The 25,830-nt window shown below is 50.4% G+C and overlaps 1 protein-coding gene across 1 annotated transcript in view; it reads right to left on the bottom strand.

Annotated features, from left to right (window-relative positions):
- Window positions 1-18,187: 18,187 nt before the first annotated feature.
- Window positions 18,188-25,830, bottom strand: part of KCNJ5 (potassium inwardly rectifying channel subfamily J member 5) — a 28,807-nt gene continuing 21,164 nt past the window's right edge. The window contains exon 3 of the mRNA XM_082342998.1: window positions 18,188-24,263. Coding sequence (XP_082199124.1) covers window positions 23,941-24,263 — 323 coding nt within the window. The 3' untranslated portion in view covers window positions 18,188-23,940. The remainder of the gene's footprint in view (window positions 24,264-25,830) is intronic.

The following is a 25,830-nucleotide window of genomic DNA, read 5'->3' as shown; positions in this document are numbered from 1 at the left end:
CCGGCACTTCCGGCGGGGGGTGGGCAGCGGGCGAGGCGGGGGTGGGGGGGGGCGGGCGAGGCGGAGGCGCACAGGCTCCTCCCCCAGAACTCCCTGCCTGGGGCCCCAAGGTCGTGTTGCTGATGGAGCCACGTGCTTCAGCGATGAGAGGGAGGAAGCGCTCCCTTTCCTTGCTGTCCTTGTCTCCTCTCTCCTGTGCTCTGATGACCTTGAAGAGCCTTCTGTTCCTTCTGTCCCAGTTCGGTTTCCATGGGAACCGGAGTGGCAGCGTCATCTCTCTGCTGAGGTGAGATGCCCCCAGGATGTCATGAATACCCAGGAGAAAACTATCAGAGGAGAATAAACCATCTCAGAAATTACCCTGCAGGGCCCTTCCTGATATTCTGCTTCCGTCTTCTCCTGAGTTAGTTAGGTCTTTCGTTTTGCGTCCTCAACTTCAGGGCAGCTGCGGGGAATGGGCATTCTCTTCCATTTTATCTGGATCTTTGGTCCTTAGCAGCTGTCCTGCACCTGGTTGGTGTGATAATTACTTACTTAGTGAATTCATGGGTGAGGGCCGTGATAAGATGAAGTAATGTGATGTCCTCTCAATAAATCCAGATAACCACATGTGGCTCCTTGAGTTCTGTCCTCTCCCCAAATTTGCCAGCTGACAAAGTGACTTCATGACAGAGTCATGAACTGCTGTAGATATATTTTATTTGAACTTCTCAAAAAATCTGGTGGTACATTTACGAGTGGTCACTTACAGTCAAGCCGATTGACAGCCCCTGGTCTTTCTAGAATGGGCCGTGGACTGCTCAGCACGTTCCTGGACAATGGGACAGATTCGGAATGAGCTGTCTCCTAACTGTGGTTCTTATAGAACTGTTGAGAACATGGACTCTGGAGCCAGTCTGCCTGGGTTCAAATCCCGACTCTGCTACTTAGGAGCTGAGTGAACCTGGGCAGGGCACTTAGCCTGTCTGAGTCTCAGTGTCCTCATCCATAGAATGAGACAATAATGGATTCTATCTCGTAAGTTTGCTGTATTAAAAGAATTAATACACGTAAAGTGCTCAGAACAGTACCTGTGCATAGCAAGTCCTAGACATCTTATTATTATCATTATTATCCTATTTTATTCATTCTGAGATGCATTTTTTCCCCATTTTGACATCTCTGAAATCTGAAGGTTTTTTTTTTTTTTTTCTGTCTTCTGGGAACATAAAATATGGTGTGCCTTACAATGGATTGTGTTTCAGATTCAATTAAACTCATTATTATTGTTATTATTCCATCTCTAGCACAGTCTCTGGTCAATAACAGGCACCATATACTTTTGCAAAGACTAAATAAATTCTCTCTAGGTCTTCCCTTCCTGGAGTCCTAGTAATGAAAGGTTTGCCATTGTGATCATCAGTGTGGGCTCAGCTGAATCAGGCAGACAAACAGCACTGATACTAGAGGTGCAGTCCTTTCCTTTTCTTCTCCTTAGCCATCAGGACAGACGTTCTAGCTGGTCCTGCAGTGTTGGGGAGGTAGGGGATCTCAATCTGCATCATTCTGACACCCAGAGGGAGTTTTGTGTCTGTTTTAGACAGAGTTCTCTAGAGAAACAGAATCAATACGATGTGTATTTAGGTTTATTTTAAGGAATTGGCTCATGAGATTACGTGGCTGGCAAGTTCAAAATCTGCAGAGTAGGTTAGCAGGCTGGAGCCCCAGGAAGGAGCCGGTGTTCCAGTTCAGGTTTGCTGCAGAGTTCCTTCTTGCTTGGGGGTGGTCAGTCTTCTGTTCAGGCCTTCAGCTGATTGGAGAGGCCCACTCACATTATAAGGGGCAATCTGCTTTACTCAAAGTCCACTGGTTTAAATGTTAATTTCACCACAAACACCCTCACAGAAACCTCCAGAATAATATTTGACCCAATATCTGGGCACGTTGGCCCAACCAAGTTGATGCATAAATTCACCATCGCAGTGACTTATAGGGGAGATTCCTGGTGTGAAGGGTGTGCATTTGTTAAGACCATCTTTGCCTTGGAGAGCCCACCCCTCCTTCCTTGGGAAATCCTGAAGGGCTCAGCTGGACTTTACAGTAGTATCTTCTGTTGTCCCCACTTCAGTCCTGCACCCTAGGCAGGAATAACTTCATTTTTCAAATGAAGACAAAAAAAATCTGAGTCTATATGTCTTATTTTTTTTTTTTTTAAAGATTATTTATTTTATTTATTGATTGATTGCTATGTTGGGTCTTCGTTTCTGTGCTAGGGCTTTCTCTAGTTGCGGTAAGCGGGGGCCACTCTTCATTGCGGTGCGCGGGCCTCTCACTATCGTGGCCTCTCTTGTTGAGGAGCACAGGCTCCAGACGCGCAAGCTCAGTAGTTGTGGCTAACGGGCTTAGCCGCTCCGCGGCATGTGGGATCCTCCCAGACCAAGGCTCGAACCCGTGTCCCCTGCATTAGCAGGCAGATTCTCAACCATTGCGCCACCAGGGAAGCCCAATATATGTCTTATTATTAATAGTGGATAACTCTGGGAAACTAGAAGGTGCCTTATTCAAATCCAGGTTTCTCTGACTTTAGCTCTTGCTTGTCAAGGATACTAATAGTTTTTACTGTTGCTATTTCATTATTATATTAAACACTGATGCTTCCTGTGTTTCAGGCCCTATTCTAAGCACTTTACATAGATTGACTTTCTTAATTAACTCAATTTCCTAACCTGCCCCTAGAATTCCGAAGACAGATGTGACAAACAAGCCACCTGAAGGTGAGAAGTGCCTGCAGCGGACATTGCCTGGGCGTGGCCATGGGCAGGGCTCTTTGCTGCCTGGGGCTAGTTATCGCTCTCTCTCCTGCCAAGCTTCTTCCCTGCTATTTTCACTGAGCAACTGATTAATGTCTGTGCGGGGTGGACATGCCCACGCCATTGGTGTTCTCACCTCGTCAGTTCTTAGCACCTTCTAATGGCTTCTGAGATTAGCGCCTATCTTAGTTTGCCACGTTTGATGAGGCCGGGGAACATAGACAGGAGCCAGGGATGCTGTCAACACCACAGGCTCTCCGAGCTCCACCGTCCTGCGCTCTTGTTTTGCATGTCTTCTTAACTGCCAGTAGCTCAGCCCTACCAGCCTCCTGAGAAATGAGGACCTTGTTAGCAGGACATCCGTCTGTCTCTGAGCATTGCTTAAGGGCTGGAGTCCTGATGTGCATAGGGGAGCCATGAGGTTTTCTCCTTACCTTGACTCCTGTATGGGTTCATTTTGGCAGTAAAAATCCCCTTTATCTTTCATGTTAGGTCAGAGGTTGGTGTTGAGGGAATCAGTAAAAGAAAGGAAATGCTACTTTGATGGACAGGCTAGCCGGCAGGTGTTCGGCGCATCCAGAGGACATGGGTCATCGTTTGGCGTAAGTGATGAGTGCCACAAAGCCCCTGGGCATTCAGTGGGACGAGGAGGACGGAGGTCGGGGTGGGGAAGAAGAAAAAGCGGTGCTAACTTCATCTGGGCAATGAAGGATGAACAGGATTTTAAAGGTGTGAAGGGAAGGGAGAAGGAGGTGATGGGAAAAGCCCGGGAAGAGTGAACGTCTCTTGGCGAGGGGTTCTCCACTGTACTGCGCATCCCACCCTCCCTTTCTCTCTGGGATTGTCTGTTGATGATCCCTTCACTGCTGGGCGTTGTCTGCTTCTCCTCTTTGGTTGATGTTTCCCATCAGCATTTAAATACACTAAGTCTGTAGCATCTTCAAACAGCAGCACACGATCAAAACTCTAAAACTGTCTTCCCCCAATCCATTTCTCTCCAGACGCCCACTGCCCTACTTATCACGGTCATCCAGTGGCTCAAGCCCAAAATGAGGGAGTCAGTCTTTACATCTCTCACCCTACTCTGTCCGCTTCTCTCATTCCTTACTAGGTCCTGCCAAGTTTAACTCTTAAATATCACCTGAAGCTGTCCACTTCTTTTTATAGTGAAGGTTAATTTTGTGTGTTCACTTGGCTGGCCACAGAATATCTAGATCAAACGCTTTTCTAGGTATGAAATTAGCATGTGAATTATTGGACTCTATAAAGTAGACTGCCCTTCCCAATGTGAGCGGACATCCTCCATTCCATGACGGGCCTGAATAGAGCAAAAGGCAGAGGCAGGAGGAATTTACCCCTTTTTCCTGCCTCACTGCTGAGCTGGGACACCTTGTATCATCCCCTCCTGCTCTGGGGCTGGGATCTAAACCGCTGGCTCCCTTGGTTTCCCAAACGTTGGACTCTGACTGAATTATACCACCGGCAAAGGCAGATTATGGGGCTTCTCAGCTTCCATAATCACATGAGCCAATTCCTCATCATACATACTTACATACATACCTACATACATACATTCATACATACACACTCTCCTGTTGGTTCTGTTTCTCTGGAGAGCCCTGACTAATACAGATGTGGGTACTGACAGTGGTTGTAAAGGAACAGAATTTGAAGGATGAGTTTTCTGAATTGGTTGTGGGGTTTCTGGAGTTGGTTCTCTAACTTGATTAGATTTAAAAATGCTAATCGCTCTATTTCCAGTAGTAAAGAGAGCACTGATAGTCCATGACATGAACTGTTTATGGAGATGTGCAAAATATCTGCATTGGATACTCCTAGTTGATTAGAAGTAAGGTGATCAAGATACTCCTAATTGAGGAAGAAGAAAGATGCTGCTTGACCGTGTATATGATACTTTTGATCTGGAAACTATTTTTGGAAATGCATATAATGACCTTAGGTGGTTGCTCCTAATGTCACTGGACAAAGTGGCAAAAGAAAAGGATGAGCTCAGGGATTGGAATTCCCAGCTCCAGTGCCACATGTAGGACCTGAGAGTATCGGGGTGTGCCCTCACAACACCCTCAGCTCCTGGAGCTGCAGGGCTGAGACGGCTGAAAGTCAAATGCAGATCTCTTCCTGCTGACTTACTACGCAAAGTGATGCAAGTTGACTTACAATGCAAGTGGCTGACTTACTATGGAAGTTGAACTCCCAGCCTCCTAGGGTGTCTGCTGTTAAAGTGAGGGCATTGGCTGGGGAAGAATGGGATCCTGAGTTGAGATGGGGACCTGTGGGAAGATCATGATGAGGCTGGGGACATTAAGCTCCTGAATTCTGATAATGTCATCTTTACCAGTGGAAGAGGACTCGCCACCCCAGAGGCCGTGGCATCCTGACCCCCGTCTGAGGGGATTAACCCTGCATTGCCTGGAGAAACTGTGATGGCCTCCCCTGAGGCAATTGTGTCTTGCAAGACAATACTGATTCTCTTCCTGCAAACCAACCCCCCATATATACACACACACAACACACACGGCAGAACCTCCTATGGCTTCTGTTCCTCTGGAGAACCCTGACTGATACACACATCTACTGATTTACTTCTACTTCCCTAGTCCAAGCTACCAGCATCTCCTCCCTGGACAAGTATGTCTCTTCCTGACCAACTTCCCCACATCTGCTCCTGCCCTTCCTCCATCTTATTCTCCACACTGCAGTCAAACTGATCTTTTAAAAGTTACAAATATAATTTGTTGCTCCCCTGTGCAAAACCTGCCAGCAGGCTCTTCTTGCTCTGACCAGAGCCCTGAACGTGGCCTGGAGGCCTGGCGGGGCCACTCCCGAGAACCTCCCCAGGCACCACCCACGTGACACTGGGGCTCACACCTGCCCGTTCCTCCAACAGCCCAGGCTCCCCCTCTTCCTGGCTTTTGCGCAAGCTATTCCCTGGGACGTTTTCTTCTAAAGCTTTACCTAACTCATTCCTGCTGGTCCTTTGGAGCGCAAGTCCAGTGTTGCGACCTTGAGGAACTGGTCAGTGACCGCCGTGCCCAGCAGCCCTCATTCTCCTGCTATACGTTCTCTCGCAGCCCTCGGTCCAGAGCGGACCTCAAAATGCTTATTCAACACTCGTTGTAGAATTCCTTTTTGGAGTCCCCCCCGTCGCCCCAGAATGAGAACTTTGGTTGGTCTTGCACACACCAGGCCCTCGGTGACCCCTAGGGCACCCGACCTCTCTCTGCTGCTAGCTTCACCCTCCAAACCACGGATCTGCCCGTTGCACTTTCTCACCTAAAACTCTTCAGTGGCTTCAATGACCCACAGCTCTACTTGTCAGTCTTTCCACTTGGATGATGGGGGAGGCCCCATAAGGCTGCCAGTGTCAAGCATGACGTTTTCTTGAAGTTTCATGTTGTTGTTTAAAAATGCATGTGAGGTCTGCATTTCAATCTATAGTATCCATTTGCGAAAAAAAAAAAAAAATTGTGCTTCCCTACAAAAACCTGCAAGAAAATGGAAGCTCCAAGCACTTGCCTCGCACTGACCATGGGGCCTTCACAAACCACCATGAGCACCGTGCACTCCCAGAAATATGAGTCCCTAAGTCTGAGAATTGCTGCTCTGATGTCATTCATCACAGATGATGTTGAGGCCCAGCCCTATGCCCGTGGTCCACTTCTGGGTTTTCCACAGATGCAGCGGACAATCTCTACTCCTGCCCACAAGTTCTTGCTTCTCTCTGCTTCTCTGCCCGAGAGTATTTTTTTTTTTCAGTACAATTAAGAGCTTGCTCAGCCAGTGTGCAGGGCAGCCCAAGCCTGAAAGTCTGGGGATTGAAAAACCCCGGGGCCACCCTCAGCTGATGAGGGAAGAGCGTTGGTGTGTGACTCGCCTCGCCAGCTTCTCTCCGTGGGCCAGTCGTGAGCAAGTAGCATCTTCCAGGAAGAATGTCCAGGAGATGTGCGGGGAGGGATGGTCCTGAGAAAGGGGAGGCTAAGCAGAAGTGGGCAGAGGGCCCCCAGGTCACTGTGTGGGTCTGCAGTCTATGAAAGGAGGGGGAGAAGGAAGGAGGAGGGGGCAGGAAGACCCCCAGACTGCGGCAGTGCGGCTTGGAGAAATTCTTGGGGGCCCCGGGGAGCGGGGTGTGGGAGTGGTGCCCACAGGGGAGCCTCACGGACACAGCAACTGATTGCCTGCCTGCGGAGCTCCTGGTTTTGGGTTTGAAAGCTGAGGCAGAGCCTCGAGTCACCTGCAGCTGCAGGATGTGAGCTAACTGCATTCCTCCAGCCGATCTGTCACGAAGGGAAATGATTATGTCCTTTTGCAGAGGAGATTAAGTAACTGGCTCTAGAACATGGGCAAGCTGTAGATCCAGGGCTTAACTCCAGGTTCTCTGGCTCCAGGGTCCGTATGCTTTTATTATTTTTTAATTAATATTTATTGTAGTGTAGTTGACTTACAATGTAGTGTTAGTTTCAGGTGTACAGGAAAGTGAATCAGTTACATATATATTTATCCACTCCTTTTTAGATTCTTTTCCCATATAGGTCATTACAGAGTATTGGGTAGAGTTCCCACGCTATACAGTAGGTCCTTGTTGGTTACCTATTTTATATATAGTAGTGTGTATAAGTCAATCCCAATCTCCCAATTTTTCCTTCCCCCACTTTCCCCCAGGGTCCATACGCTTAATCACGAACCTGTGAGGCCTTGGAGAAGCGGTCATGCCATCCAGTATGGTGAGCAAACAGCAGGATTGGGAACCACAGGAGGTGGCAGCCCCACGGTGCACGTGCGGCGGGCAGCCCGAGGCCATCAGCATCCGGGCATTTCAGAGCCCTCGGAGCCCCGGTGGATCTCCCAGGGCCTCTGCTCACATCGGTGACCACGGACAGTTCAGAAGGGCAGGGTCCCCAACGCTGCTGCAGCCCTAGAGCACTATGTCCCAATCAGCCCCACCCCAAAGGCAGCACGTGCCCCCAGGGCCGCCCCCTGTGCCTTCGCCCGCCACTGCCCTGACCCCCACCCCTCCAAGGTCAACAGATGGTGGCAGCTGAGTAAGCAAGGAGGTCGGAGGGACCTGGTGGGTCTCTGAGCACAGCTGGCCTCTGGATGACTCCAGTCTGCGGAAGCTGAGCCCTCCCTCAGAACTGTTGCCCTGTGTGAAGGAGCAAAGGGGATCTGAACCCTGTTGGCCAGGAGGGGCCAATGTCTGACTGCTCTGCACCAGAGCGTAGGTGTGGAGCATGGCTGGGTTGTCCCGCCAATCCCGATCCCAAACGCTGAGCAAGGGCCTCGCACAGAGCCGGGTACGTGCTCTGTGCATCAGGGAAGAATCAGGGAGTGAAGGAAAGGCCGAGATGCCTTTGCTGAGGAGGAGCAAGCAGGAGTGGGGGGAGGGGGAGGAGGAAGCAGGTGTGGGGGGAGGGGAGGAGGAAGCAGGTGTGGGGGGAGGGGAGGAGGAAGCAGGTGTGGGGGGAGGGGAGGAGGAAGCAGGTGTGGGGGGAGGGCAGGAGGAAGCAGGTGTGGGGGGAGGGCAGGAGGAAGCAGGTGTGGGGGGAGGGCAGGAGGAAGCAGGTGTGGGGGGAGGGCAGGAGGAAGCAGGTGTGGGGGGAGGGGAGGAGGAAGCAGGTGTGGGGGGAGGGAAGGAGGAAGCAGGTGTGGGGAGAGGGGAGGAGCAAGCAGGTGTGGGGGGAGGGGGAGGAGGAAGCAGGTGTGGGGGGAGGGGAGGAGGAAGCAGGTGTGGGGAGAGGGGAGGAGCAAGCAGGTGTGGGGGGAGGGGGAGGAGGAAGCAGGTGTGGGGGAGGGGAGGAGGAAGCAGGTGTGGGGGGAGGGCAGGAGGAAGCAGGTGTGGGGGGAAGGCAGGAGGAAGCAGGTGTGGGGGGAGGGCAGGAGGAAGCAGGTGTGGGGGGAGGGCAGGAGGAAGCAGGTGTGGGGGGAGGGGAGGAGGAAGCAGGTGTGGGGGGAGGGGAGGAGGAAGCAGGTGTGGGGGGAGGGCAGGAGGAAGCAGGTAAGGAGGGAGAGCAGGAGGAAGCAGGTGTGGGGGGAGGAGGAAGCAGGTGTGGGGGGAGGAGGAAGCAGGTGTGGGGGGAGGGGAGGAGGAAGCAGGTGTGGGGGGAGGAGGTAGCGGGGTAGGGGGCAGGAGGCCCTCGCAGTCAGGGAGCAGAGGGTCCTGCTTAGAGGACCAGCCCAGGAGCAAGGCTGTCGGGTGCATAAAACATAGGTAGGAGGTCCAGGAGTTTCTCGGAAGCCCAGTAATTGGGTGGAAAACTCTGGTATGGGGAAGTAAAGGACAAGAGAACAGGAGGGACTGTGGGAAAGGTGGGAGGGGCTAGGATGCCTCCTTTAGAGGCTGGTTAAACGGAGGGGGGATCTGAGGAGAGGGGAGGGTGGAAAATGAAGGTTCCTTTCTCTGCAGGTGGCCAGCAGTTTCAAAGGAGAGGAGCTAATATTTACAGAGATGCCACTTTGAATGGGGCACTTCCCATGAAATCTCATAATTCTATGACATTCTGTGAGGTAGTTATCGCTGTTCTCCAGCAGGGAAAGAGATGTGGAGGTTTAATGTGGCTGAAAAGGCTTTTCTCTTTCCAAGATGGTGTGCACACTCCGAGTTCAGGCAGAGACACTTCCTGCATTAGCACCTCTTGCTCCTCGGCTGTGTGGCATTTAGATACTGGGGAGATGTTAATGCAGCCATAGGATATTAATGTTTGTGCATGGTTTTCTATTTATAACTCTCATTGAAATCAGTGCATAAGGCAATGGTTATTATAATCAATTCAAAGGTCAGTAAGGAAAAAGTGAGCTAAAGAATCATGAATTAATGGTGACTGCACATCTTGGAGGGTGTGTGTCTTGTGCATCTGTGTTGTAAATGGGTGAATGAAAAAAATCACCATCTATTGGGCTTTTTCTAAAACGTGGCTGAAGGATTTTGCTACAGAAACTTGAAGCACAACTGTCCTGCCAATGAAGAGTAATGATGGGTGGTCACCCTGGAAAAGAAAGGCATGACTCATAACACACGAAGGCCATCTTTACGTGAATAAAACGAATAAAGTGGAACTATTTGGGACAGTTCATTGAACTGCAACGGAGGCTGCTTCTGGATTACCTTCCAGAACAGGCTATTCTAGGCATAGTGAATATAAATTAAGAGAGACGGGGTAGAGTGAGAGGCAGTAATGTAGGAATCAAATCTTATATTATCTATTGATCAAGTTCTTTGCCCCTGGTTAATTCCTTACGTTTTCTTCCCTGAGTCTCATACTGCAAAAGAAGCCCGTTGTTTGATTCAGTACACCTTTCTGCCCACCAGCTATTTCAAAGAATTCAACAGTCTGTTCTCCAGTTGATGTGAAAATGCAAATCTGTAAGGAGACTATGGAAATTTCACTCTTTTAATGAGCTACCTGTCAGACATCACAATAAAAACCAACGAGGTGACATGAGTTTAAAAGAATGCTTCAAAAATGAAAATAAGGCATTTAAATGGGTAGTGGAAATCAAAAGAAGTTGCAAAGCTACAATGTGAAAAAGAACTAATTAGGAGAGAAATTCAGAGCAATCTAGACCAGGCAACATGCAAGAAACAAAGCAAAATAGGCCTGATTCAGAGGGAAGAGAAGAGGTTATCCGCGTGAAACCCAGGGAAGATGGGTCCTCTCTTGTTTGGCCTTCCCGGGAGCTGGCGTGCTTGGGAACAAGCAGGTCTCTGTGGTGGGAACTCTGAAGAATGTGCTCTGCTTACGGGTGGATAAATGTTGGGTCCTTTTGTGTTCTCACCTCATGGCTCTTCCATGGGTTCCTTGCTCAGCGTCTCCATGGAATCCTGTGGGCTCTAGAAGCAGTATTTGTACATGTCTGGGCTCTAGAAGCAGTATTTGTACATGTCTGGGCTCTAGAAGCAGTATTTGTGCATGTCTGTGGGAGGGTTCCCTGAAGCTATCATCCCATGGAGTGCTGGAGGCAAGGGGCCCTCAAGATCTTCTCTAGTTCCTTTTCAGACTCCTCCTTTCCAGCGTGTCCATTAAATGAAGGAGTTCCTCAAGCGCTTAGCAGGTGTTTAATCCTGTCCAAAACGTCCATTAGACATTTGGTCCATAAGCCATTTGGTCCAAGCCAAAAGACCCTTGATATTTGGTCACATTTGGTCCTGTCTCAAACATCCATGGAAACATTTGGTCCATGCCAAAAGTCCTTGATATTTGGTCCCATCCAAAACCTCTCGGCATGGACCAAATATGCTCATGAAATTTTGGATTGAACTGAATTTCAGGTACCTTTTGGCATGGACCAAATGGCTTATGGGTGTTTTCGGCAGGACCAAATGTCCTGCAGGACCTCAAGGATCAGCCCTACACCTGCTTCTCTTTCCGCTTCTACTTTCTTCAAGGACAATTTCATCTGTGAACTCCGCTCCAATTCCCACTTAAAAAAAAAAAAATTAATTAATTAATTTATTTATTTATTTATTTTTGGCTGCGTTGGGTCTTCGTTTCTGTGCGAGGGCTTTCTCTAGTTGCGGCGAGCGGGGGCCACTCTTCATTGTGGTACACGGACCTCTCACTGTCGCGGCCTCTCTTGTTGCGGAGCACAGGCTCCAGACGCGCAGGCTCAGTAGTTGTGGCTCACGGGCCGAGTTGCTCTGCGGCATGTGGGATCTTCCCAGACCAGGGCTCGAACCCGTGTCCCCTGCATTGGCAGGCAGATTCTCAACCACTGCGCCACCAGGGAAGCCCCCAATTCCCACTTTTATGCTGATAGAATCTACTGTTCTGTCCTCTGGGCTCCAAACTTATATATTCAAATGGTTAATTTTGAGTGTCCTCAACCATACCTCAAAGGCAAACACACAAATGCAGTGGTTTGGTCTGAAACCAAGCTCATACTAGTCTCTCCCTTCCCACCACCGCCTAGATTAGATTCTCCTCCAGGGCAACCAGGCTCAGGGGATGACCCAGCTGTCCAGTTGGTTCTGCAAACCAAAGGCCTGGGGGTTGTCCCTAACACTCCCCTCTCCCCAGGGTCCCATCGTTCTGTTCATTATTCCGCTTGTATTTTCTCAAACCTAGTTATATCTTTTCAGCTCCTCTGCTGCCTTCTTAGTTCAAGTTGCCATCATTTCTCACCCAACTGGCCTCCTAACACATCCTCTTGCCATTCTCCACTCTTAATCAAGAGTAATTATTTTTAAAAAATGATAATCTTTTGGTAGTGTTCTATGGCTCTTAAGATAATCAAAATCTCCACCACCACGATAGCCTTGTACGGCCCAGCTCCTGCCATCCACCAGACCCCGGTTCCCACACCTTCCCTCTGCCCCTATGCTGTCCCCCTCACCTCCCTTTTAGATCCTCCAGAATATCTTTCCCCCCTCACCCAATGTGAGTGTTTCTCAAAGCAATACCTGCACCTGGAGGGCTTTCCTTCACCCCGACTCTTCCTGATTAAGCCCTTCTCGTGCTTCAGATCTCAGCTCAAATGCTGCTTCTCCAGACCAGAGAAGATCCCCTGTTATATGCTTTTTGTACTTTCATTGCACCATATACACAGGACAGACCAAAAGTTTACACCACGTGTGACTTTATTAAATGAATGCCTGGCTCCCCCCTGGAATATAAGCTCCTCAAAGACAAGAGCTGTGTCTCTTTTGTCCAGTGTGGAGACTCCAGTCTTGAGGGCTGTACCAGGTTCGTGGTGTCCTCCCCGCCCCCGGTACAGGCACTCCGTGGAGTTTGCTCAAGGATGGGTGTGTGAGAGAGAGGGCTGGTTCCCTCTGTGGGCCTTGAGTTTCCAGCTGGGAAACACTTCCTCTCTCTGGCTGTCTTCAGGGATATGAACGAGAGAGGGCGGCAGGGCAGGGGGCAGGATGGCCAGAGTTTTTCCAGGTCTGTAGAGGAAAGGCTGTGATTCCTTTGTTTTTACTTGGAGCATGAAAAACATCCTGGAAACTGTGTTCACAATTGTTACATCAGAAAAAGGGATGCATGGATCCAATCCATGCCTATGTTTTAGCCGGAGGAAGCCAGGAAAAGTCCTAATACTCAGACTTGTTCTCTGCATACTGTGAGCTCTGTGCACATTGCAGATGGTAAATGGCTGATGGAACGTAGGGTTAAGTGCTGCTGGTCGACCAGTTCTCCACAGACTAAGCTGAAGACGATGAACATGATCTGAAAGTGGTAGGTGTGGAGGGTATGAAGGTTTGGCCTGGAATGCCTTTTAATAGCACATTCTACGTGTGCTAAATCATTAATACTGATTTGATGGCCAATCACTGCTTTTATAGACAACACTTGCATTTTGGGTCTTTCAATAATTCTTCATGAACGTGTTCATGTATTTTACCTCGTTCTTTCCTCTAGTCGCCAACAACATGGGCGTTTCTGTGTCTATAAAACAGATTGAGATGACTGGTCAACGAGATGAATCAGAGCAACCTCTGCCCAGTTCTGCTGTGGGCTCCCTAAGGGCAGGGACCATGTCTTAGTCAATTCTGTGCCCCCAGCTCCTGGCAGGATGCTCAAATCATAGGAGGTACTCATCAAATGTTTGCTGAGGAAGTGACTGCAATTAAGTCTGGCCTGAAAGGATGCCTGAAAAGACTTCTGGGGACATCCTAATTCCACTCGTAAAGAACCGTCTCCTGAATGCTTTCATCCTGAAAATGTTTTGGTTTTGCTGTTGTTGTCTTAAATACAACCTTATTGCTTATGCAGAGGAGGAAGGAGAAGTAAGTTTAACTTGGGGGCTAATATCCTTGGAGTAGTCGTTAGAGGAAAAATTCTAGGGAGCAGTGAGGCGTTAAGTGGTGGAAAGTGGGTGGGGAGGGAGGGCAGAGTGTGGGCATCTCGGGGGCTCATGATTGAAACTGGGGAGGGAGATCCTGCAGGGGAGAAGTGTCGGGAGCAGAGTGAGAGCCGGATTTCTCTGGGGGTCACACAAAGCAACGCCAGTTTTCGAGGTGTCATGCACATGTCATACACACGAGCAGTGCTTTACAGAATGAAATTTCCTTTTTTAAAGTGGAAACTTGAAAGGCTTTGAAAAGAGACTAGTTTTCTCTTTCAGATGCTGCCTGGAAGTGTTGCCGTGAAGAGAGCCTGCTGTCTGTGTGAGATGAATGGGAAGAGCTCAAGGTCAGGGCCACACAGGAGCAAGCCTTTTTCCACATTCTTAAGTAGCCAGAGCGCAGCCGGTGTAGGTGGCTCGTGAAGCTGCAGCCCAGGCACAGGTGAGAAATGCAGCAGGTGGACATGGGTGTGGTTAGTGGCACTTATAAGGGTCCTCGCACAATCTGATCAGGTCTGACATGTATGGGATGGGCAGTCATACTTGGAATGAATTTGCTCAGAATGGCTCCTGAGTTTACAACTTGTTAACGTTTATGATGAAGTATTTAGAATTATCTGTGACTTTTAGACCTTAAGGTCCAAGGTTGAGAAGAGCCAGACTGAGCAGCTCAAAGCGTCCCCATGTGGCCGAGAACCTGTGAGCCCCGGGGGAAAAGGGGCCCCGCTCCTGAGCCCACAGCATCTCAAAGAGAAGTATGCCTGGCCACCTATCTGATAAACCCTCTGCATTGTTTTCCGCTGTCAATGGAATAAAAGCCACACCCACAGCCCTGTCTCCCCGTCAGGCAGGTCTGAACTCTACTTGCCCCGCCCCCAGGGCTGCAGCCTCCTGGCCTTTCCTCCCAGTATCTTCCACTGCAGGCCTTTCAGAATCACTCAGCGCCACCACCGCACCTGGCAGCCCATCCCTCCTCACGAGCCCGTCCCAGCCCCGCCGTTCTCCACCTCAGGCCCCTGCGTGTTTCCTCCACAGCCCTTCTTGCAAACTCTCATCCTTTCATTCGTTTGGGACTTTCTCTGTCTCCCTCTGTGATCCCCACCAGATGGGAAATTCCAGGGGGGGCAGAGACATATCGGTCTCCATCGCTGCTGAATCCACAGTGCCTGTTCCTGCTTCTGGCGCCTAGGAGGTGCTCCGTGAACATTGACTGGGGAATGTGTGGGAAGATTGGGGCAATGAAATCAGAGATCCTTTGGATGTGTGCAGAGTTGGTGCCATGTTTTCTGAGGAGTAGTTTTTAACCTTTAACGGATGAGATGGCGTTGGAATGCCAAGCACACCTCCGCCGAGCCTGGAGGGAAAGGTCAGGATGAACCAGGGTCCAGGTTCTCCTGCTACCGTGGACCCACTGGGATCCTGGGATGCTTGTGAAGAACAGCTACTCCACGGGATTCTCTCCTTATATATGAAAAGGCCACAAGGACCCCTGAAGGTGGGGGTCTGTCCACTGGGCAGAGTTCTCGTCTGGCACTCACCCTGGAGAGGAGGCAGGTGAGGGCTGCACCCAGGCTGGTCCCGATGGGAACGACAGACAGGTGAACAGCTAGGTTTCTACCCATCAGGTGCATCTGGATTCAGCAAACACCCCTCCCCTCCTTCCCATCTGTCTCCATGGGCCAGATGCAGCTGGACTTTTCCTCTGTGAGCAGACAGATGGGTGAATTCCTCAGTAACCATGGCTGATGGCTTCCTCAGGTTAGGAGAGAAAACGGTCACTGCTGAGAAGGGTCAAATCACACAGGGCTGACTGTAGTCTATCCATGAGCATGGTTAAATTTTTTTATTTTTGAATTTTTTTTAGTTTTCCTATTTTTAAAAAATTTTTATTGGCATATAGTTGATTTACAATGTTGTGTTAGTTTCAGGTGTACAGCAAACGGAATCAGTTATACATATACATATAGCCACTCTTTTTTAGATTCTCTTCCCATATAGTTCATTACAGAGTATTGAGTAGAGTTCCCTGTGCTATACAGTAGGTCCTTATTAGTTATGTATTTTATATATAGTAATGCGTATATGTCGAAAGATGCTCAACATCGCTAATTATTAGAGAAATGCAAATCAAAACTACAATGATGTATCGTCTCACATGAGTCAGAATGGCCATCATCAAGAAATCTACTGGACTTCCCTGGTGGTGCAGTGGTTAAGAATCCACCTGCCAACGCAGGAGACACGGGTTCAAGCCCTGGTCCAGGAAGAGCCCACATGCCACGGAGCAACTAAGCCCGTGTGCCACACCTACTGAGCCTGAGCTCTAGAGCCCACGAGCCACAACTACTGAGCCTGCTTGCCACAACTATTGAAGCCCGTGCGCCTAGAGCCCATGCTCCACAACAAGAGAAGCCACCACAATGAGTAGCCTGTGTACTGCAACGAAGAGTAGCCCCCGCTCGCCGCAACTAGAGAAAGCCCGCACGCAGCAACGAAGACCCAACGCAGCCAAAAAAAAAAAAAAAAAAAAAAAAAATCTACCAACAAGTGGCCTAGTAGTTAGGATTCCAGACTTTCACTGCTGTGGCCCCAGGTTCCATTCCTGGTTGGGGAACTGAGATTCCGCAAGCCACGCAGTTCGGTGGCCAAAAAAAAAAGTGAAAAGACAGTAAATGTTGGAGAGGGTGTGGAGAAAAGGGAACCCTCCTACACTGTTGGTGGGAATGTAACTTGGTAAAGCCACTATGGAGAACAGTATGGAGGTTCCTTAAAAAACTAAATATAGAACTAGCATATGATCCGTGAGCATGGTTATTTAAGAGGCGATTTGGAATGTGACCATGACATTCGGTGTGTGCACACAAAGGGCTCCTTAATGCACGTACTTATCAACCACGTTCTTACTACCAGCAGCCTCGCAACCTCAGCCCTGGATTTCTCCACTTACATTGTTGCCACGGGATAGAAGAATGATGTTCAAAGTACCATGTGCCCACATTCTCATTAATTCCTCCCCTGTGATTTAGGATGTTTGCCTTCACTAAGAGAGTCGAGGTTATTTTAGTAGCAGTTTCTGAGTAAAGGTAAATAGTTCCTTAGAGAAAAAAGTCTGCAACATTTCTGTTTCTGAAACTCCTTCCTAGACATTTATCTGCCGTACAGAAGCCAGCACGCTTTACAGCTGCACCTAAGGATCCAAAGGGATGCCCAGGGCACGCGTCTCACCCTGCTCCTCTGACTGGCACAAGCGAAGACTGGACCTTCTGGGCAAGGTCAGTTTTCTGAGGAAAATGTTCAGATTTTTGCATTTTACTAGAAACCTGTGTGTAGTTCTCCTTCCCCAAATTGTAATCCAGGCTTGAGTGGCAAATGTATCTGTTGAGGGGCCATTTCTTGCCTCCTGACTTGGAATTTCCCTTCTGATGCTGAACAGTCTTTGCAGTACAATCCCCAGCAAAGAGGCGTCCCTGCAGGCCAACAGCCAACCGTTCCCAGAACTTCCTGGCCTTTGTGCGTGTTTTGTATTCCACATCACCACCATGAAGCCCATTTCACCCTCAGTATTACCAGGTGCTTTTGCCCAAGGCTAATTGACCTGCTATGGCCTTGGTCACATGCACTGATCTGCTTGTGCTTACATATGGACGGAATGATTGTGTCCCCTCCAGATTCACATGTTGCAATCCTGACCCCTAATGTGATGGTACGAGGAAGTGGGGTCTTTGGAGCTGACTAGGTGATGAGGGTGGAGCCCTCACGAATGGCATCTGTGCCCTTGTAAAAGAGACCCTGGAGAGCTCCCTCACCCCTTCCACTGTGAGAAGATACAGTGAGAAGACAGCCATCTATGAACCAGGGAGCAGGCTCTCATCAGACACCAAATCTGCCAGAGCCTTGATCTTGGACTTCCCAGCTTACCAAACTGTGAGAAATAAATGTTTGTTGTGTAAGCCACCCAGTCTGTGGTATTTTTGTCATAGCAGCTGGACCAGACTAAGCCATGCCTGGTCACATGGGTGGGCCACAGAGCCAGACAAGGAAGATGCTCCCACACGTTAGTGCTGCATTTCCTCCACAACTGAAAATACCGCGCCCCGTCCTAAATCAAAGCCCTGGAGAGCTGTTTTATCCTTTCAGAATGGTTTCAACGAGGGACCTTTCGTTAACCTATTTCGTAGATCTGAACTGTTCAATTCCCATCGGTGGACTGGAGCAGAAGGGAAGCCAATTGTAAATCCTCTAATGACAATCTCGGCAGAAACTGTTGGCCTTTGCTTGAAAATCCTGAAGTCCGGTGCCCATATGACACAGCCCAGCCTCCTCTGCCACTCCCCCATTGTTCAGTAAAATCAATCCTTTTGCTAATTAATGTGATGAATGCAGACGCCAGTGCAGGGTCTCGCTGCACTGGGTGCTTTTAGACACTCATTATTATTATTATTATTTTAACATCTTTATTGGAGTATAATTGCTTTATGATGGTGTGTTAGTCTCTGCTGTATGACAAAGTGAATCAGTTATACATATACACATATCCCCATATCTCCTCCCTTCTTGCGTCTCCCTTCACTCTCCCTATCCCACCCCTCTAGGTGGTCACAGAGCACCGAGCTGATCTCCCTGTGCTATGCGGCTGCTTCCCACTAGCTATCTATTTTACATTTGGTAGTGTATATATGTCCATGCCACTCTCTCACTTTGTCCCAGCTTACCCTTCCCCTTCCCTGTTTCCTCAAGTCCATTCTCTATGTCTGCGTCTTTATTCCTGTCCTACCCCTAGGTTTTTCAGAACCTTTTTTTTTTTTTTTAATTCCGTATATTTGTGTTAGCATACAGTATTTGTTTTTCTCTTTCTGACTTACTTCATTCTTGTATGACAGTCTCTAAGTCCATCTACCTCACTACAAATAACTCAATTTCGTTTCTTTTTATGGCTGAGTAATATTCCATTGTATATATGTGCCACATCTTCTTTATCCATTCATCTGTCGATGGACACTTAGGTTGCTTCCATGTCCCGGCTATTGTAAATACAGCTGCAATGAACATTGTGGTACATGACTCTTTTTGAATTATGGTTTTCTCAGGGTATATGACCAGTAGTGGGATTGCTGTGTCATATGGTAGTTTTACTTTTAGTTTTTTAAGGAACCTCCATACTGTTCTCCATAGTGGCTGTATCAATTTACATTCCCACCAACAGTGCAAGAGGGTTCCCTTTCCTCCACACCCTCTCCAGCATTTACTGTTTGTAGATTTTTTGATGATGACCATTCTGACCGGTGTGAGGTGATACCTCATTGTAGTTTTGATTTGCATTTCTCTAATGATTAGTGATGTTGAGCATCCTTTCATGTGTTTGTTGGCAATCTGTATATCTTCTTTGGAGAAATGTCTGTTTAGGTCTTCTGCCCATTTTTGGATTGGGTTGTTTGTTTTTTTGATATTGAGCTGCATGAGCTGCTTGTATATTTTGGAGATTAATCCTTTGTCAGTTGCTTCATTTACAAATATTTTCTCCCATTCTTAGGGTTGTCTTTTCATCTTGTTTAAGGTTTCCTTTGCTGTGCAAAAGCTTTTAAGTTTAGCTAGGTCCCATTTGTTTACTTTTGTTTTTATTCCCATTTCTCTAGGAGGTGGGTCAAAAAAGGATCTTGCTGTGATTTATGTCATAGAGTGTTCTGCCTACGTTCTCCTGTAAGAGTTTTATAGTGTCTGGCCTTACATTTAGGTCTTTAATCCATTTTGAGTTTATTTTTGAGACACTCATTATTTAGGTAGTGTAGATTCTGAATATTTATTAAATTTTTTTTTTTTTTTTTTTTTGTCCATATGGCATGCAGGATCTTAGTTCCCCAACCAGGGATAGAACTTACACCCCCTGCAGTGGAAGCATGAAGTCTTAACCACTGGACAACGAAGGAAGTCCCAGATTCTGAATATTTAACATGAAAGAACGTGTGAGAATGATCTGGGGGAGGGAATGAATGATCAGGAGAAGCACATCTCTCACATCCTCTGGGCGATGGTGCCCTCACCCCGCCCTTTGCCTGGAGGCTGAGCCTTGACCCCTGGTCCAGCTCTCCACCTCCAGTTTCCTCACCCAGACTCCACCTCCACTCTAGTTTAGATATTGATACTGTGTTTTTAGACTGGTGAAAACAAGAAGGACAAGTTTGCTTAAACTGGCAGTGAATTCGAATGGGAAACCAATGGCCATCTACTTAAAACGAGAAAGAGTTCTGTAAGATCAAATCCACTTTATTGGATGATTTTTTTTTAGCAGTGTAATGGTGTTCTTTTTAATAAGAAGACTGACAAATCCTACACTGGGAGGAAGGGATTTGACACAGGAGTTTAAGAGGATGTCATTAGCAAAAACCAAGTTGAGCAGAATAAGTGGCTTCTTCCCCAAAGCAATGACTCCCCATCTAATCTCTTTTCACGGCTCATTAATTCTCTCAGGATCAGAAAAGAGGCGTTTCCCAATTATCCTGCCACAGGAGAACGTTGCTGGGGGCTGGAAGCTGACGGTCCACAGCACGGCACAGGGGCGACCGGAAGAGGTGGGGCGGCCTTACCTCTGCAGCCGAGCTCAGGAGCTGCCCTGGGGGCGGGGGTTATGTAGGATGAGGGCACATCTGTGTTTGGGAGACTCTGCTGGGCCCAGAGGCCCTGCCTCCTCTGATTACCTGTGGCCTTGAGCCAACGAACTAACCTTGCTGAACCTCAGTTATCTCTGTGGTAGCAAGGGGTTCCTAAGAGCTTCTCTGCAGTGTTTTGAGAATTCAGTGCCATCTTCCGGGCAAGGGCCTAACCCATCGCTGGGCACGTAGTAGGTGCGCAGTAAATGGTGTTTGTGCAGAGATGTGTTCAGGGCATATTCTTAGACAACAACAGGCAACTTTTGGTGGGGGTTTCGTTTTAGTTTCTGGCAACTTCCGTACAAAAACTTCGAGTTTCTGTGGCTCTCAGCTCACGGGAGAGACAGGGCGGAGGCACGCTGGGAGGCAGGCGTGGGACCGGCATGTGCCAGAAGGTGCCCAGCTGTTACCGATCACGAGCAGGAGGGCTCCCCCAGACAGACCAGGGCTCCTTCCCCTCCGTCAAGGCCAGCTGCTCCGGCCAGGGCCTCAAGCAGCACGAGGAAATGAGCAGCTCGGCCACTGCCGAGCACGAGGCATCTGGAGGGGAGAGTCACGGGCACAACCCATTCAGCCTGGCCCAGGACCAGGGGCCTTTGGGCAAGGCTGTGGAGACCTAGCAGGTGTCAGAATGATGGGGAGAGGATGACTAGGGGGACTTACCTTCTTCTGAGCTCCTGGGGGCTTCTCCCTTACAGGGAACATTCCAGAGAGGAAGGACGTGGAAGCTGAGGCAGGAAGTTAGCTCCCAAGGCTTTTAGGGTCTGACCCATGAGAACGTTCTTTGGGATCTTGGAGATGCTGAGGCCTGTGGGAAGCCCCCCTTACAGCCTGGCTCACCTGTCTGTGGCCCATCAGAGGCGATGGGTGATCTCAGAGCCGTGCAGCTAAGGGCTGGGACCCACAGGTGGCTTGTGGGCAGATGCAATGTTTTTAAAGTGATCTCCACTGAGGTTCCGACCTTCGTCAGACTTTACATCGAGTGAGTCCATGTTTATACAAGAACTTCCAGGAAATGATTTGAAGAATGTTTCAAAACTTTAGTTAGATCAATTGGTAATCAAGAAAGGCTTGCCTTGGAATACAAAGGGCAGTTGTCTTGCATTTGAATTTTCTTGGGACAAAGCAGCTAACGTGTACACTGGGATTACTACCTGCTTCATCCCAGTAGAGTGAGCTCTGGCCCTCAGAGGGCTTTCGAATAGGACTGTGCTCATTTCTTCCTCTTCTGTTGCCTCCACAGCGTCTGTAGGTGGCTGACGGACGTGATGTGGCCCAGGTCCCTGGAGGCCACTGCCGAGCTAGGGAACAGGAGAGTGGCTCACGTGGCCACCTGGGGATGCTGAAGAGGCAGGTGTGAAACAGGCCCAGGAGCCAGTCCAGCTGCAAGGCTAGCTTCTCCCGTGGTTTCCCCGTGCTTGCTTAGCTGCCTCACCGAGGGCGCTAAACCTGCAGGCACTGATGCTCGGTTTTGACAAAAGCAGCATTTAGATCTGCTGGGGGTGGGAGGGGCGCGGGAACAGTCCTGCAGTGCAAGGCTTGGATCTGGCGGGCCTGGGCTGAGGACGGGCCCTCCTGTCTGACAGTTCCAGCTGTAGCTCCTCCACCCCCAAGGCATCCGGTCTTAGTAACAGGCTCCCTGCCTTAGATTCCTGATTGTGAGCAGTTCCCCACTGCGGTGCGCCAGCCTGCCTGTTCCCCTTTCCCCGGAGGGCAGGATTCCAGCCCATTCCCGTTCCCTCCAAGCCCTGCTTCACCGCAGAAGGATGCCAGGAGCCAGGACTCAGCACCGCGCCTCTGTCGGGAAGACCCCACCGCTCACTGATTTCCGGCGGCCGCCTGTCCAGATCCAGCCCCCAGGCCCAAGCACCGGGGTCCCCTTCCCCCCACGTGTGGATGCCTGCTTCTCTTCTCTGCAGCCCCAGGACCTGGAAAACCCAGCCCCAGGGGGACTGGGCCTGAGATCCAAGCCCGGTTCCCTTGGCTCTGCCTTAACTGCCTGCTCTTCCTCCTAGGGAAGGCCCTTTGTGTCTGGGGCAGGAAGATGCTTCCATTTTCAAAGGCCGGCTGAGCACTGTGCAGTGGTGCTGAGGCCTCCCTAGTTCTGTGACCAGAACATCTGACAGCTCTCTCCAGGTCTAGGTGAGCTAATGAGGAACCGGTCGGCCTCTACCCATGCCAGACGTGCCCCATCGCTGTGACAGCTGCACCGTCTGTCCGTCCTCTTCCTGCGCCTCTAGACTGGAAAGGAAAAACCTCTGCCATTGTCATTTTTTTTTTTTTTTTTTGGTGGTGCCACATGGCTTGTGGAATCTCAGTTCCCTGACCAGGGATTGAACCCGGGCCCTCGGCAGTGAAAGTGCCAAGTCCTAACCACTGGACCGCAGGGAAGTCCCATGCCGTTGTCCGCTCAACTCTCTCTTAACGTTCACCCCCTTCCTGATTCTCCGTGTCTGCAGGGTGAGGGTGACGCCACCCCCTCCCCTGGCCATCATCTCTGCTCTCCAGGCCCAGCCGCCGTGTTACACTCCCGCCTGCCGGAGGGGAGGCCCAGGGCCCAGGCCTAGGCACCAGCTGAGGGTCGCCAGCCTGGGCTCAAAGGCGACGCCGCCTCTGCAGGCACCTCTCCCGTTGCTTCATGTCCGTACGTCGCCTGGTAACAGAGGTTGAAGTCAGCGATCTCGGCGACAGTTGCTGCTGCTGCTGATTTTAAAGTTCGAGTTGCCTGCCTTTCTCTGTGCTTCGTCCCTCCCCCTCCCTGTTTCACACCCACTGGCTCTCCCCGTCCTCTGACCTCAGCATTCTCCCTGGATCGCACCGTGGGCTTTCTGAGATTGTGAGTGAAACCACAGTGAAGCTTAGAAGAACTTTGAGATTCTTGGGCCAACAGTCCCAGCAAAGATCCCGCTGCCGGGGTTCTCTCTCAGGTGGGAGGTGCAGGCACGGTGTGGCTGGGAAGGCCAGGAAGTGACCGACGGAGACGCTGCACGTGCCCGAGGTGCTCTGCGGCCCAGGGCCCCGACTAAAGGTCACCCAGAGGAAAGCAGTGATCTGTAGGCTACATTAGACACACAGAACACAGCAGGGGAAAACACACACTTCACAGGTAATGCAGGGATCGCCCAGCAAGGGCCTTGCACTCTGTAGTGCACTAAGTGGTCACTGGTCACAGATTTGCAAGGAACTGCTGCCAGACTTGGATCAACCTTAACCCTGAAGTCTGTGAGCTCCCCCGAGGACCGGGGGTTTGAGCTTCCGGGCAGGCAGAATCTCCCCGCCCCGAATCCACAACAAGCCCCAGGGTGATCAGAATGAGGGGAAGGGGGCGACAGCCCTCTCTAGGTGTCACCCCTGGAGGGCTGCTGCCAGTGGGGGTGTGAAACCCAAAGAGAAAGGTGATCCGGGCCAGTTGGCAGAGAGAGGGGTGTGAGGACAGAGGCCACCTGTGTGTTTCATTGTGGGGCAACCCTCCTGGCCTGGCCCTTAGCCAGTGTGACAGAGGCCAGGGGAGAAGAAGCAGCCCTGCCACGGGGGCCCAGGCAAGAGCCGGCAGGTGCCAGGACTGGGTTACTTCTCCTCCCCACAGAGCCTAACGGCTCCTGGCTGACCCCCAGCACACTCAGCTGGTTCACCCCTCCACCCCCAGCCCTGCAGCATCTGTGCTCATGAGAAGCCAGTGAGGGGAGGTCGCGGGGAGAGTGCCGTCCTCACACCGAGCCCCTGGTCTCCCGGGACCCACTCGGACCCTCAGGCTCTTCCTCTCCATCCTGCTCAGCCTCCGCGTCCAGCTCTGCTCCAGCACAGACTCCCGGCAGTGGGGGACTGGGGAGGTACTGCAGGAGCCGGCCTTCCCGCTTCACTTCTGCCAGCTCCTTGGCACAGCAGCTGGGCGTGTTGGTTTCATAGGTGTCGTGGAAGGTGTTGTAGTCCACCTCATAGAAGCCCTTTTCCAAGGTGAGGACTGGAGTGAATCGGTGGCCCCAGAGCACCTCCGTATCCATGTAGGAGCTCCGTGCTTGGCAAGTCATGCCTGGGTGAACAGAAGGCACACGTGTTAGGAGTGGCCACAGCTATCCATCCATCATCTACCCATCTGTCCATCCATCTATTCACCTATCCATCCAATCACCCACCAATCAGTCATCCATCCATCCATCCATCCACCCATCCATCCATCTATTCACCTATCCATCCAATCATCCACCAATCAGTCATCCATCCATCCATCCATCCACCTATTCACCTATCCATCCAATCATCCACCAATCAGTCATCCATCCATCCATCCATCCACCTATTCACCTATCCATCCAATCATCCACCAATCAGTCATCCATCCATCCACCCACCCATCCATCCATCCCTCCGTCCACCCTATCATCCATCCCTCCATCCATCCAATCATTCATCAAGCGCTTGTTGAACGTCTGCTTTGTGCTAAGCACGATGCAGATAGAAAGCTGAATAAGACACGATCCTTGCCCTGAAGGAGCTCAAGGAGTGATGGAGGCAGAAAATTAGAAATTAACAGTGCAAGGTTTTGGAGTTGGTTCCTAGAGACTGGAGTGGATAATTCAGAAATGGACGTGGTTCCTGAAAATGCATTAAGTTCTAGAAGAGTGAGACAAGAGAAGAGGCAGGAAAAGTGTTTGAACAAAGATAAATTCAGCATGGCTGAACCCAGAGAAACTGACAGGCACTTAGAACACCCAGGGGTTGTTTTGGGTGGATACACATGGGCAGAAGTCTACATGTGCGTACACACACACACACACACACACACACACACTCACAGCATGGCTCCTTGATTGGAGCATGCCCCAATGTCTCCATTCCCTGTCCGCTCAGCCCTGGCATGCCTGTGTTATTTTTAGGTGCTGCTTTCTCTCCAGAGAGGGCAGCTTTGTTTATGGATGAGGACGCCTTTGAGCTCAGGGCCATGGGGAAGCAGCTTTCTGATATTTAATCTTTCAGCCAAGGAAGGTCCTAGCTTGTGCTCTTCAGGGACTGCTCCAGCCCCCCAGTTTGGACGTTCTCTGGCAGGGGTCTCATACACACCAGACCCAGGGCAGAGGCTGCTCCCCACTCGGTGCTCGGTGCTGGGCAACTCCAGTGTACCCCACATGCTGCGGCTCGCAGCCTGCTGTCTGCTCTCAGGGTGCTGCCTGCACCAGGCTTCTCCCCTCTGTCCTTGGACAAGCCCCTCAGCTCAGCAGAGGTGCAGAGGCCCAAGCTGGGCACTGACCAGCCTAGACACGGGCCAGGTGTCTGCAGGCTCGGGGGCCTCAGGAAAAACAGCAGGACAGGACCTCCATGGAAGCTTTGGGCCAACCCTCTTGGGGTCTTCCTGCCCTTCTTCTGTCCCACCGCTTGGGAGGGGGCTGCCCCACGGCTGGAAACCCACCTGTGTGTCTGGCAGCCATGTTCCAACGCACTTGGAAAGGACAGAAGCCCCTCTGGGTGGCAGGCACTGCGCGGGGGGTGGCAGGCACTGCGCTTCACATACGCTACTCCATTTCGTCATTTAACCCCGAGTGAGCCTGTGAAGTTTATTATCCTCATCTTGCTGACAAGTTGAGCAATCTGCCCAAACTCAC

The sequence above is a fragment of the Balaenoptera borealis genome (genome assembly GCF_965194805.1).
Source record: "Balaenoptera borealis genome assembly, chromosome: 11".
Classification (NCBI taxonomy): Eukaryota; Metazoa; Chordata; class Mammalia; order Artiodactyla; family Balaenopteridae; genus Balaenoptera; species Balaenoptera borealis.
This window is presented reverse-complemented; position numbering and strand designations above follow the sequence as displayed.